The sequence below is a fragment of the Lichenostomus cassidix genome, chromosome 1 (assembly GCF_008360975.1).
Source record: "Lichenostomus cassidix isolate B80296 chromosome 1, HeHo_3.0, whole genome shotgun sequence".
Taxonomy (NCBI): Eukaryota; Metazoa; Chordata; class Aves; order Passeriformes; family Meliphagidae; genus Lichenostomus; species Lichenostomus cassidix.
In genome coordinates this window covers 113,238,500-113,250,724 of record NC_139479.1, presented here as the reverse complement: position 1 = coordinate 113,250,724, position 12,225 = coordinate 113,238,500, and the positions used below count along the sequence as shown (strand labels likewise).

Sequence of the window (12,225 nt, the reverse complement as noted above, 5' to 3'; positions counted from 1 at the left end):
CATCTCCTGTTCCACGCGTCCCTTCTATGAACTGGCATTTTTTAAAAGAGTGATTTTTGGGGTTGTTTTTTCAATAAAAGGGAAGAACAGACATCAAACGTGTCCTGGAGCATCTCTGGGGTGTTTGGTGGCTGGGAGGGAATCCTGGTTCACAGAATCCTCGAGGCTGGGAGAGTCCAACCATTCCCCTGGCACCACCACAATCTTGTCACCTAAGTCACATCCCCAGGTGTCACACCAGGCACCAGCTTTTCCCCCAGCCAGCGGTGCACCCACCTGGGCCCAGGAACTCGTGGGTGACCATTTCCTCCAGGATATGGGGTGCTTCATTCATCTCCCCATAGCTGACTTCCAGCCACGGGAGCTGGGTATCCTGAGGTTTTGCTATTAAAGACTGAGGGAAGAAGGCACTGAGTACCTCAGCCTTTCCTCCACCCTGGACACTGTGCTGCCCTCTGTATCCAGCAAAACATGGAGACACTTCTGAGCTCTCTGTTCACTCTCAGTGGATTTAGAGACACCTTCTTCGTTGTCTTTAACCTCAGTTGCCAAATTAAGCTCCAGTTTGGCTGTGGCCCTTCTCATTTTCTCCCTATGTAACCTCACAGCATCCTCGTGGTCCCTCCAGATTTCCTGCCCTTCCTTCCAGAGCTGATACACTCTCTTTTTTCCCCTTAGCTCTATCCCAAGTTCCCTGTTTAACCAGGACAGGTTTTTTCCTATGCCACATGAACGCAGCCTTCTCCTGGAGCTTTAGAATTTCCTTCTTCAAGTATATCCAGCCTTCCTGGACTCCTTCACCCTTCAGGACTGACTCCTTTGTCATAGTCAACTCCATAGTCAAAAACCCCAAAATTCCACTGTTAGCACCAGCCTCTAGGCCCTGTGTTAATCAGGGTGGTTTTCCTGTTCCTTTCAGTATTCCCGCCTGGTACTGAAGGAGTTGAGGACATGACCTGTGCACCTGCTCCTTTGTCCAACTGTTGCCGTGCCCTGAAGTCCCTTTGGATTGTCCTGGGTCTTTTTCCTTCATCTCATCCCTGCCAAGCCAGACAACAACAGCAGGTAATAGTCAGAGGGCCGTACAGATCAGGGAGTTTCCTGTTGGTCTCCCTTCCCTGGGCCCCAGGGACGGAACAGACTTCCCTGTGGGATGGGTCTGGTCGGCTTATCATGACCTCCACTCCCCTCAGAAGGGAGTGGACGAAGATGACACCCCTTCTTTTTATCTTGTAGAGCTGGTTGGGCTAGGCTGGCTCACCTCAGGGAACCCCGTGATGAACCTTCACGGTTTTCCTGGCCCTTCCTCTCCACACCTCTTCCACAGGAGCACCTGAGAAGGTGAGTGCGGCCGGGAGGGGATTCTCCTGGCACCCCAAGCAGTGTCCTGCCTCCATCCCTCTCTTGGCTCCCTCCTTGCCTGCTGGGGAGAGGCTCGGGACCTCTGGGGAGCTGCTCCACCAGCCAATCTCTTCCTGACACCTCCGCTTTCCACCTCCCCCGCAGGAGCGCCGTACGCTGAGCGCATCACCGGCTCACACTGCACAGCTCCTGCCGCTGCTGCTCCCGGTACCGGCGCCAGGCTCCGCTGTCCCCGCCCGCCTCCTTGGCCCCGCCGCCCGCCTGATCCGCCCCCCGCCGGCTCCGGGAGCCGCAGGAAGAGGCGGAGCGGGGCAGCACCGGCGCGGCGGCGGCGGGAGGAGCGGGGTCCGCGGGGATGCGGGAATGCGGGGAGGGGGAATGCGGGGGGTCGCGGCACGGTGGGGATGGGAGCTCGGTGGGTGTCGGGGGTTTGTGCTGCGGGGGAGCGTAGGGACATGGGGCTTGCGGGATGGGATCCAGGCGGGAGGGGTGCAGGGGGAATGGAGGGGTGCGTGGGAACAGAGACTCTGGGCTAGCGACACTGGAGGGAGTGGGGGCTTGGGAGTTGTGTTGCGGGGCAGGAGGTGCAGAGCACTTGGAAACGGCCTGGAGGGTGGGCACTGTGGGCGAAGCGGGGGAACCTGTGCAGTGCAGTGGAACAGACGGACATGGGGACAGCACAGACAGGCAGCAAAGCGGGTGTGACCCCACCGAGGGGCTCCGCTCTCACCCCCATCTCCCACCCTGCTCAGGGCCCAGCGGGAACCTCAGGGAAGCCACCATGTCCCATGCCACCACCTGCCTCAAGGTGAGCCTTCATCCCTATCCCCTCTGTACAGGCCACCCTCCCCTTTTGCCACGATTTAACCCTTGGCATCTGACTTTCCCACGTTTCCAGGAGCAGGGGGATGGTGGGGAGAGCCCCCCGCCGCTGCCACCACCGCCTGGATCCCCGCACATCTTCCCTCCAGAGACGCTGTTCCGACAGGCAGGAGGGGTCACCTACCGCATCCCGGCTCTGCTCTACGTCCCCCCGGATGATTCCTTCCTGGCCTTCGCCGAGAAGCGCTCCTCGGCCCGGGACGAGGATGCCAAGTACCTGGTGCTGCGTCGGGGCCGCCGGCACGGCTCCTCGGTCAAGGTAAAATCCCCCCCGGGCTGTAGGAACAAGAGTTGGGCACGACGCCGGGTGGTTCCCGGGTGCAGCGGCACCGGTGCATCCCGTGGCTGAGCCCCGCTGTCCTCCTTGCCGGCAGTGGGGTCCCGCGGAGGAGCTGTCGGCGTTGGCGCTGCCCGGCCGCCGCACCATGAACCCCTGCCCTCTCTACGACGCCAGGAGCGGCACCGTCTTCCTCTTCTGCATCTGCGTGGAGCAGGGGAAGACGGAGCGATACCAAATCTGGAGCGGGTGCAGCGCCGCGCGCCTCTGCTTCGCCACCAGCGCCGACGGCGGCCGCGGCTGGACGGCGCTGCGGGACGTGACGGACGAGGCCATCGGAGCCGACCTGTCCCGCTGGGCCACCTTCGCCGTGGGGCCTGGCCACGGGGTGCAGCTGGACTCGGGGCGGCTGGTGGTGCCGGCCTACACCTACTACGCGCACGGATCCCTGTGCGGGGCCGTGCGGCTGCCGTGCTTCACCCGCCAGCACTCCCTCATCTTCTACAGCGACGACGGCGGGCGCCGCTGGCACAAGGGCGCCCTGCTGGGCGGAGAGCGGACGGGCGAGTGCCAAGTGGCCGAAATCCGCGGCGCCCCGCAGCCCCTGCTGTACTGCAGCGCCCGTGCGCCGCGGGGCTGCCGGGCCGTGGCGCTCAGCACCGACGGGGGGCTGCGCTTCCAGCGGCCGGTGTGCTGCGAGGCGCTGGGCGAGCCGCCGCAGGGCTGCCAGGGCAGCGTGGTCAGCTTCTCCGCGCCTGCCTCCACCGCCGAGGCGCCCACCTGGCTGCTCTACTCCCACCCCACCGACCGGCACCGCCGGCACGATTTGGGCATCTACGTCAACCCCTCGCCGCTGGACGGGGCGGGCTGGCGGCGCCCGTGGGTGCTCCACTCGGGGCCGGCCGGCTATTCCGACCTGGCCGTCTGCCCCGGCGGCGTTTTCGGGTGCTTGTTTGAGTGCGGCACCAGCAGCGCCTGCGAGGAAATCGCCTTCTGCCTCTTCACCCTGGACCCCGCTGGCGATCAGAACCTCAAGGCTTCTTAAAACAGACCTGTTTTAGGCAGTGTGGTCACTCCTGGACATTAGCAGCCGGATCCAGTGAGCACAGTGGTGCTGAGACCTCACCAGGATATTTCATGTTCACCAGAGGCTCAGCGTCATGTACCTATTTATTTACTTATTTAATTCATTTTTAATGACCCGTCAGATATTGTCAGTGACCTGCAGCGGTGGAGGATCTGCTCTGGGTTGGCCCAGGGGGATGCTGGCACAGCATCCAAGATGCCACTGCTTCTCCAAAAATCGACGTTTTTCACCCGGTAGCAGCAGGAGAGCAGAAGGTGCCACCAAGAGCAGCTGGTCCGCTGAGGAAAAAGTGCCCAAAAATTTTGGGTTAGTTAGAAACATTCCAGTTCCTGTGTTCCTGCAGGTGACACAGAGAATTCCCAGTTTTTACCATTTTTTATCCTGTTTTCGTCTCTTGCCTGCTTCAGACTGAGTCTTTCCCTGTATCCTCATAGGAAAAAGCACTCCAATCTTGAAATAGGGGGAATGGGGGGGCAGGAGGTCCATTCTGCTTCATAGGAAACAAGTTGTAGCATCCCAACAGTGACAGTGACCTCACATCCCCATGCTGCTGTCAAATAAAATCCTCCCAAAAACCGTGCAATCAGGTCAATACTGGGAAGACCCCAAGGGAGCTGACCCTGCCAGGGAATGGCTCACAGCGTGGGCACCTCCTGCTCCATCCTGGTGCTGTGTTTTGGGTGTGGAGAGGCAGGATTGGGATGGGGTGGGGGCAGACAGGATGAATGCAAGGCAGGATGGGCAGAAGATCAAATCGAAATTGACACAGGCAGGATGTGGACAGGGATAGGCAGGATGGGGGCAAGATGGAATGGGGACCTGAATGGGGACAGGCAGGGTGGGGCCAGACAAGAGTGGGACAGAGGACAAAATGTGGACAGACAGGAGCGGGACAGGCAGGATGAAGCTGAGGACAGAGGAGGAAGGGGCCAGGACAGAAAAGGGAAAGGGGTAGGGACAGGCAGGATGAGGCTGGGGCAGGACGGGGACAGACATGAGGGGGACAAGCAGGATAGGGACAGACAGGCGGGTTGGAATGGGGGACGGGGACAAGCAGGACGGGGACCAGCACCACGCCGCCTCTCCCAGCCAGCGTGGCGGATCTGGGGCACCCCCCACCCCTTTTCCCCCCAAAAGGCGGAGCCTCTCCGCCCCTTTCCCCCCGCCTTTTCCCCCGGCTTCTCCCGGCGGCGGCGGCCGGATGCGGGCGCTGGGGTTGGGGCGTTGCTGACACTGGGAGTGCTTGGGGTACTGGTGGTTTTGGGGGCTCTGGGGGCGCTGCTGGCACTGGGGATACCGGGGGTGTCGGGGATTCTTGGAACACTGGGGATACTGCAGGTACTCGGGGCATTGCTGGGACAGGGGCGCTGGAGGGGCTGGGGCTGCCGGGAGCACGGAGGGTGCTGGTGGCGCTGCTGGGACTGAAGACAGCGCGAACGCTTGGGACACAGGGTGTTCTGGGGACGCTGCTGGAACCGCGGGCGCTGGGGGTACCGGAGGAACTGGGGATATTGGAGCCCTGGGGGCGCTGGGGGCACTGGGGGCGCTGGGGGTGCTGGGGGCGCTGCTGGCGCTGCTGCCGCCCCCCGCCCCGGCCGAGACCTTCTCTGCCATGCTGAGCGTGCGGGGAGCTCTGGGCGCCGAGCGCCGCCTGCTCCGCCGGCTCCGCTCCTACCTGCGGGACGAGAGCTCCCGCCTGCGCCGCCTCCGCAGGTACCGGGAACCCCCGAGCGCGCCGCGGCCACGCCTGGGGACACCCGCAGCATCCGCTCCCCTCCAGCCGCCCATCCCGCCGCCCAGCCCCGGGGGTGGGTGATTCCCTGGCCACCAGGAGGGGTTACCCCATCCCCGCCTTCTCCGCAGCACCCAAATTTTGGGTGAGCCATGTCCGGTCTGAGGCTCCCGTCTTCCTCCTAAATAAGAGGGTGGTGGGAGGACGGGAAGCTCAGACAGGACACGGCTCACGCCCCGCATCCACCCATGCCCCAGGAGGGGATGTTGTCCCCCCACCCATGGGGATCTGGGTCGCACCACTCTCAAGGCATGGGCCAGCCCCACACACCCACCTGGGATGGGGTTGGACAATCCCTCAGCCCTGGCTTGGCCAGAGAGTGGACACTGAGGCAAAGCTGCCCAAGAACAGAGGGACTCAGCCCCCACCCCGGCGGTGCCGACACTGAGAAGCATCAAAGTGTCCCCCAGTGGGTGCCTTGTAGGTTCTATGAGAAGGTCCAGGTGCTGCACCAGGACCCCAAGGCCTCGGTGGACAACCCCTTGCTGGCCTTCAGCCTCATCAAGCGCCTCCACTCCGACTGGCCCAATGTCATCTACAGCGACGAGGCCACCAGCAACACCCAGGGTACGGGCAGGATGCTTGGCCATGTGTCCCCTCTGTCACCTGGGCAGAGCCAGGAGGTGGTGGGCAGAGGATGGAGGAGCAGGGGAATAGATGGATGAGCAGAACATGTGAAAGAACAGGAGAAAAGATGGAGGGGTAGGGTCAGTGGGTAGAGGAGGAGGAGAATGGATGGAGGAGCCAGGGAATAGATGGAGGGGCTGGGGAACGGGTGGAGAAGCAAGAAAATTGTTGGAGAAACAGAATGGATGGAGGAACAATGGAACAGATGTGGGATCTCCACAGAGAAAAACTGATAAGGGCAATTGCACATCAAAGTTTCGTTTATCTCCCCCCACCCTGCACATTTTTCCCACCCTGCAGCACTCCATGCTGGCCTCAGGGAGGTGGAGCAGGAGCTGCCTGGAGCTGAGGACCTGGATGGGGCAGCCAGGGCGCTGATGAGGCTGCAGGACGTCTATGCACTCAGCGTCAAGGGCTTGGCCAGCGGTGTCTTCCAGAGAGCCGGGCACCCGCCCCTCTACAGCCCTGGCCGGCGCGTCTCCCTCTCCGCTGACGACTGCTTCCATGTGGGAAAGGTGAGGGCAAACCCCATAAGCCTCCACAAAGCTTCCCCAGCCCAGGATGTTGCTTCTGTAGGATTGGACACTGTGGTTTCTTCATGTGGGATGAGCTGGAGGTGCAGGTGCAGATGGGGATGGACATTGAGATGGGGGTGGAACAGGAAAGGAAGGGATGGGATAGGATGGGGATGATGTGGGAGGGAATGGGGATGGAGATGGCAATAGGATGTAATCGTGCGGGATGGGTGGGAATTGCAGTGGGATGGGATGGGATGGGATGGGATGGGATGGGATGGGATGGGATGGGGATGCAGGCCAGGCTGGCCCAGCTGTCCGGCCCAGGGGATGCGTTGCCTTGCAGGTGGCCTATGACATGGGTGACCACTACCACTCCATCACCTGGCTGGAGGAGGCTGTCAGCCTCTTCCGCCTCTCCTACGGCAGCTGGAACCTGGAGGACCGGAGCAGCCTGGAGGATGCTCTGGACCATCTGGCCTTCTCCTACTTCATGGTACAGCCACGAGTCACCTCCCCTTCCCGAGTATCCAGAAGAGCCAAACCATGGGTGGGGGATGGATGCTTATGGGGTCTCCACTCCCCCATCCAGGCTGGAAACATCTCCCATGCCTTGAGCCTCTCCAGGGAGTTTCTCCACTACGGTATGTGGGACAACCCTGGATGCAGCAGGAAGAGGGGAGAGATTTTGGGATGTCCCCATCACCTCTGCATGGCAACAGCCTCCCTCACCCCATTTCTTGCCCCTGCGTGGGGTAATTCTCCAGAGAGCAATGCTAGGGAAGGGGGTTGATGGGGATGTGGTATTCTGGGTGACACCATCTCTCTGGCAGATCCCAGCAACCACAGGGTGTCGAGGAATGTCGCCAAGTACAAGAAGCTGTTGGAGATGGGGACGGGGGCGAGTGCCAGCCCCCTGCAGCGCCCCAACAGCACCCGCCTGCAGAGCCGTGACGCCTACGAGGAGCTATGCCAGCGCCCCAGGGGGCAGGTGGGGCTGGCAGCAGTGCCATTGTCCCCCCCACCACTGTCCCCCTCTCACACCATCCTCAGTTGTCTTTCTCCCCAGCCAGCCCCAGAGCGGCTGCTGCACCTCGGCTGCTCCTACGAAACCAACGGCAGCCCCTACCTCCTCCTCCAGCCTGCCAAGAAGGAGATGATCCAGATTCAGCCCTATGTGGCTCTGTACCATGATTTCATCAGTGATGCTGAGGCTGAGACCATCAAGGAGTTGGCAGGGCCCTGGGTGAGCCGTCCCTCTCTCCCAGGATGTCCCTTTCCTGCAGCAGGGTGTCCCAGGAGATTGTGATCCAGGGTGAATGCAGAGATAGGAAGGATTTTTAGCCCAAAGCCTCCTCCAGAGAGTACAGATGGGATGGGGCTTGGAGCAACCTGGTCTACTGAAAGGTGTCCCTGCCTATGGCAGGGAGTGGAACTGGATGATCTTGAAGGTCCCTTTCAACCCAAGCCACTCTAGGTCTATGAGACCCCGGGGATGATGACCCCATCTCCATCTGAGCCCCCCCCAAAAGATTTTTTGGAAGAAACCAGGTCCACAGATGCACCTGAATCGCTTCCCAGCCAGGCTTGACTTGGTGACACCTAACTGCATTTGGCTCCACCTCCTGTCGCTTCTTCCCTTGTCCCAGTGGGACACCTTGGGGTGGCATGTTTGGCAACCAGCTGGTACAAACCCACCAGCTTCGACCCTGACTGTGGCCCCTGCTTGGCATGAGGGTCCCCATGTGCAGCAACACACATCCATATGTCCTTCAGCTGCAGAGATCCGTGGTTGCCTCTGGGGAGAAGCAGCAGAAAGCCGAGTACCGCATCAGCAAGAGGTAGTAGCCCTGTCCTCCAGCCAGCAGGACCACCGTGGCTCCATGGCCACCTCTGAGGTGGCAGTGAAGCCATGCTGGGAGGCCTGGCTCCTCCAGCAGCTCCCTGAGGGTAAAGCCCAGTCATGTGTGAATTCGGGGGCTGAACGTGGGGTGGTCCCGCAGCGCCTGGCTGAAGGACACAGCTGACCCAGTGGTGCAGGCATTGGATCGGCGCATCGCCGCCGTCACCGGCCTGGACCTGCGGCCACCCTACGCCGAGTACCTGCAGGTGGTCAACTACGGCTTGGGAGGTCACTACGAGCCGCACTTCGACCATGCCACGGTCAGGGAGCTGCCGGGGTGGGCCTGGGGGGACCATGGGGTATTGCCCAGGGTGGTTCCCGGGGTGTTCCTGGAGATGGGCCCTGGGTTGGCTTTTGGGGTGATTCCTCAGATGCTCCTGCAGGAGAACTCTTGGGTAATCTCTCAGATATTCCTGGAGATGGACCCTGGGATGGTCCTCATGATGCTCCTGTGATGGTGCCCAAGAGAAGTCCCTGAATGGTCCCTGGGGGTGTCCTGATGGTGATCCCTGGGTTGTTCCCCGAGATGTTCCTAGTGATGGACCCTGGGATGGCCCCTGGAAAGAGTAGGAGGGGTGGTCCCAGGATGGTGATTCCTGGGGACTGGCTGTCCCCACGGGACTGACTGTCCCCACCTCCCCACGTTTGGAGCAGTCCATGAAGAGCCCCCTGTACAGAATGAAGTCGGGCAACAGGATCGCCACAGTCATGATCTACGTGAGTCCTCCCTCATTCCCAGGCCTGGAGAGATGGCATTGGCTTGGTCCTCGTGGTATGGGATGGGCGAGGGCAGCTCTAAAACACTGCGTGGGTGGGAGGTGCTGACTCCTGCTGAGGATTCAGGAGCTTGTGCCGTGCCAAAGCAAGGGGAACTGGGTTGGGGCCCTTGGGAGGTTTTGTGCCTCAGTTTCCCTGTGCAAAGGAGCATCACAGAGAGCGGGGGATCCATGGCTCCAATTTTTGCTCTTTTTCCAGCTGAGTGCAGTGGAGGCTGGAGGCTCCACTGCTTTCATCCATGCCAACTTCAGTGTGCCTGTGGTCAAGGTGAGAGGGACATGTGGAATTGCTGGGAGCAGGGAAGGGAGGATGCTGTTCTCTGCATCTCAGCTCTTGCAGGGAGTCGTGGTCCAGTCTCTCCTGTTCCAAACCCCAGCCCCAGGGCTCCCTGATCTGTTTTGGGTTGCCAAAATTCAGTCTTGAGGATCCCAGCTGTGTTTTAGGGTGCCAAACCCATCTCTGCTCTGCAGAATGCAGCTCTTTTCTGGTGGAACCTGCGGAGGAACGGGAATGGTGATGGGGACACCCTCCATGCTGGATGCCCCGTCCTGGCTGGGGACAAGTGGGGTGAGAGATGCCACCAAGCATCACCTGGGGTGACACAGGGTTGGAGGAACAGCTCCACTGGCAGGGAGGCGAGAGGGACTGGGAATGCACAAATATCCTGGCTAACAGGGAAAAAGTTCACCAGTAGCAGTGCAGGGTTAGAGAAGGGTGCAGAGTGATGGGAGCAGATAGGGGTCCATGTCCTTATCCATTCCAGTGGCAAATAAGTGGATCCATGAGCACGGGCAGGAGTTTCGGCGGCCATGCAGTGCTGACCCACAGGACTGAGCCGCCGTGGGATCACAGATATGACATCTGTAGGTGGCAAAGCCACCCCAGCACAGCATGTCCATAAGTGTGGAGCAAGGGAGGGAGGGAGGGAAAGGGATGGCAGCAGAGCAGGGGGTGATTGGGAGGGGCACTTGCTCAACCACGGCCAAATTGGGTGGAAATAAAGTCAAAAGACACTAAACTGGAGTCTGCTCTGAGGTGCCAAACCCTATCCCTGGGGCTTCCATCTGTTTTGGAATGCCAAAATCCAGTCTCGGGGAGAAAGCAGTTCCTTCCAGCTGGCCTGGCCTCCTGCCTGCCCACAGACAAGTTCCCTTTCTCCACTGTGACCACAGCCCCTACGTGCCTGGAAGGCAAAGAGAAGGCAGCCAGGATCTCCAGCAGCACATGGAGATCGGGCAGGAGCCCACGCTGATCCCCAGCACTTCCCATGGGTGACAGCCTGGATGAAGTGAGGGTCAGGCTGGAGGACACCACTGGCACAGAAACTCCCCAGCTCCATCCAGCGTCACCTAGGCAACATTTGGATGAGATTCAAATGCTCTAGGATGGAAACCCAGCTCCTCAGGGAGGTCCAGGTCACCATGTCACTTCCTGGCCTCTTTCCCAGTGTCTCGGTTTGAAAGACAGGTGTCTGCTCAGGAAGGCGGGAATCTCTCTCGGGATGGAGAATATGACACCCCTCCATCATAACTTTGAAATGATGGGGCTTTCAGGCAAAGACAAGGGAAAAGGAATATCAGTTCTTTACTAGTATTTATAACAAGGCAAACAAGCAACACCAAACAAAGCAGAAACTCGGTGACAACTTTCTCTGTCTGTCACACGCCCTCCAGTGGGTGCAGTTGCGGTCACGGCCGGCAGGGGCGCTGGTGGCTCCCGGCCGGGCAGGGCAGGGAGGCTCCCGCCGGCAGGGGGCGCTGTGGCGCGGGGGCAGCCGCGTCTCTCCCTCACGGGGCGATGGCGGGCGGGCTGGATGGCGGAGCGGCGCTGCGGAGAGAGCCTCGGAGCGGCGGCTGGAATGGCAGGGGCTGGCTCGCCCAAGGTAGCGAGCAAGAGGTGGCGGAAACTCCGCAGCTGTGGCAAGAGCCGCTGTGTGTCCCGGCAGGCGCGGCATTACGGTGTAATGGAAAGAAACGTGAGGCAGCGACAGTCCGGTTTCTCCGTAGCAGCTGCCGCACGCAGCCGGGCAGACACCCCCTGCGGGAGTGGGGAGGAGGTCGGGGTCCCAGGTTTTCCCGAGGCACCCGGTGGATGGTGGAGGCCCCTCCCAGTCAAATAAGTGTTAATAAGGTCCCAGTTGAACTGCTGCTCCTAACGGGTACAGGCTCACCCACAGTGAGGAAGGAGCAGTGCAGGGTTGAGCTCCGGCCCAGCAGTGAATTTACTGTAGCAGTGAATTCTCCCCATATTATGCAACAGCTCGACTGTCCCCTCCGATACCGAGAGTGAGAAAGAGCTAGAAGCTAAGCCCCTTCACCCCAGCCCAAAATCTTTCGGTATCTCTGGCCTTCCCAAGAGAAAACGCCTCAGGTAAGAGAAGTGCAGCCAGGTGCTCTCCTCCCCGCCCCGCCATGGGTACATCTTTTGTCTCTATTCAGTACCGGTCCGTTAGCGTTTTTGAGCAACGGACAGGACAAAATCCCCTAAGAGGAAGAAAACAAAGGAAAGATCCTAACCTCCAACACCCAGTTGGAAGGAAATGGACAAAAATCGGGGAGGGCGATAGAAACAGCAGGCAGACCTCTCCCAAGGCTCTCCTGCTTGCTTTGGGCTCAAAAATGTGCGTTTGTCACTCCTTGGCTGTGTTCATCCAACCATGGATTAACTCTTCCGTAGGCTCGCAGGGATGGAGGGTGAGCTGCAAGAAGCATTTGGGCAGCAGGAGCTGGAGCACTGGGAAGAGACTCCAGCAGCCCTTTGGAGCTGTGAAACCTGCCTGAATGTAAAACAAAACGGCCTGGCAGATTTCCAACTTCTCCCAATTCCTGCTTTTCAGCCAGGAGCAACCAAAGCGGGACTCAGAGATGGTTGAACAGCGCACAGGTTAGTCACCAGCCCCAGTGCTGGGGTTTATTACTTCCAGATGTTTCTGTACACACGGAGTCATCGGTCACAAAAAGGAGGGGGAAAAGCAAAAGCTGTGGCTAAATTCCCCCCTCCTTC

The 12,225-nt window shown here is 60.2% G+C and overlaps 2 protein-coding genes across 4 annotated transcripts; both read left to right on the top strand.

Moving 5' to 3' along the window:
* Nucleotides 1-1,234: 1,234 nt before the first annotated feature.
* NEU3 (neuraminidase 3) lies at nucleotides 1,235-4,185 on the top strand. 3 transcript variants are annotated; one of them, XM_085077385.1, is made up of 5 exons: nucleotides 1,235-1,341; nucleotides 1,507-1,569; nucleotides 2,115-2,170; nucleotides 2,261-2,503; nucleotides 2,619-4,185. In XM_085077385.1, the coding sequence occupies exons 3-5, from the start codon at nucleotides 2,144-2,146 to the stop codon at nucleotides 3,564-3,566; spliced, it is 1,218 nt and encodes a 405-aa protein (XP_084933511.1). In that variant the 5' UTR covers nucleotides 1,235-1,341; nucleotides 1,507-1,569; nucleotides 2,115-2,143; the 3' UTR covers nucleotides 3,567-4,185. The 3 variants fall into 3 exon arrangements, with proteins under 3 accessions (XP_084933511.1, XP_084933519.1, XP_084933509.1); XM_085077393.1 differs by lacking the exon at nucleotides 1,235-1,341 and having other exon boundaries at nucleotides 1,491-1,569; XM_085077383.1 differs by lacking the exons at nucleotides 1,235-1,341; nucleotides 1,507-1,569 and adding an exon at nucleotides 1,580-1,707.
* A 459-nt stretch (nucleotides 4,186-4,644) lies between these two features.
* On the top strand, nucleotides 4,645-10,169 carry P4HA3 (prolyl 4-hydroxylase subunit alpha 3). Its single transcript, XM_085050037.1, has 14 exons — nucleotides 4,645-4,702; nucleotides 5,060-5,321; nucleotides 5,825-5,967; nucleotides 6,328-6,542; nucleotides 6,889-7,038; nucleotides 7,135-7,186; nucleotides 7,376-7,533; nucleotides 7,612-7,788; nucleotides 8,319-8,383; nucleotides 8,546-8,705; nucleotides 9,100-9,162; nucleotides 9,421-9,489; nucleotides 9,693-9,789; nucleotides 9,986-10,169. Exons 1-14 carry the CDS (start codon nucleotides 4,645-4,647, stop codon nucleotides 10,054-10,056), a joined length of 1,740 nt encoding a protein of 579 aa, XP_084906163.1. The 3' UTR covers nucleotides 10,057-10,169.
* The last annotated feature ends 2,056 nt before the right edge of the window (nucleotides 10,170-12,225 follow it).

Bases quoted from the DNA above. Each gene is read 5' to 3' on its own strand.
- NEU3 (XM_085077385.1), top strand. From the start codon at position 2,144: ATGTCCCATGCCACCACCTGCCTCAAG. The intron at 2,171-2,260 runs GTGAGCCTTCAT...CCACGTTTCCAG, and splicing joins ATGCCACCACCTGCCTCAAG to GAGCAGGGGGATGGTGGGGA. The intron at 2,504-2,618 runs GTAAAATCCCCC...CCTTGCCGGCAG, and splicing joins GGCACGGCTCCTCGGTCAAG to TGGGGTCCCGCGGAGGAGCT.
- P4HA3 (XM_085050037.1), top strand. From the start codon at position 4,645: ATGGGGGACGGGGACAAGCAGGACGGGGACCAGCACCACGCCGCCTCT. The intron at 7,534-7,611 runs GTGGGGCTGGCA...CTTTCTCCCCAG, and splicing joins GCCAGCGCCCCAGGGGGCAG to CCAGCCCCAGAGCGGCTGCT. The intron at 8,384-8,545 runs GTAGTAGCCCTG...GTGGTCCCGCAG, and splicing joins GAGTACCGCATCAGCAAGAG to CGCCTGGCTGAAGGACACAG.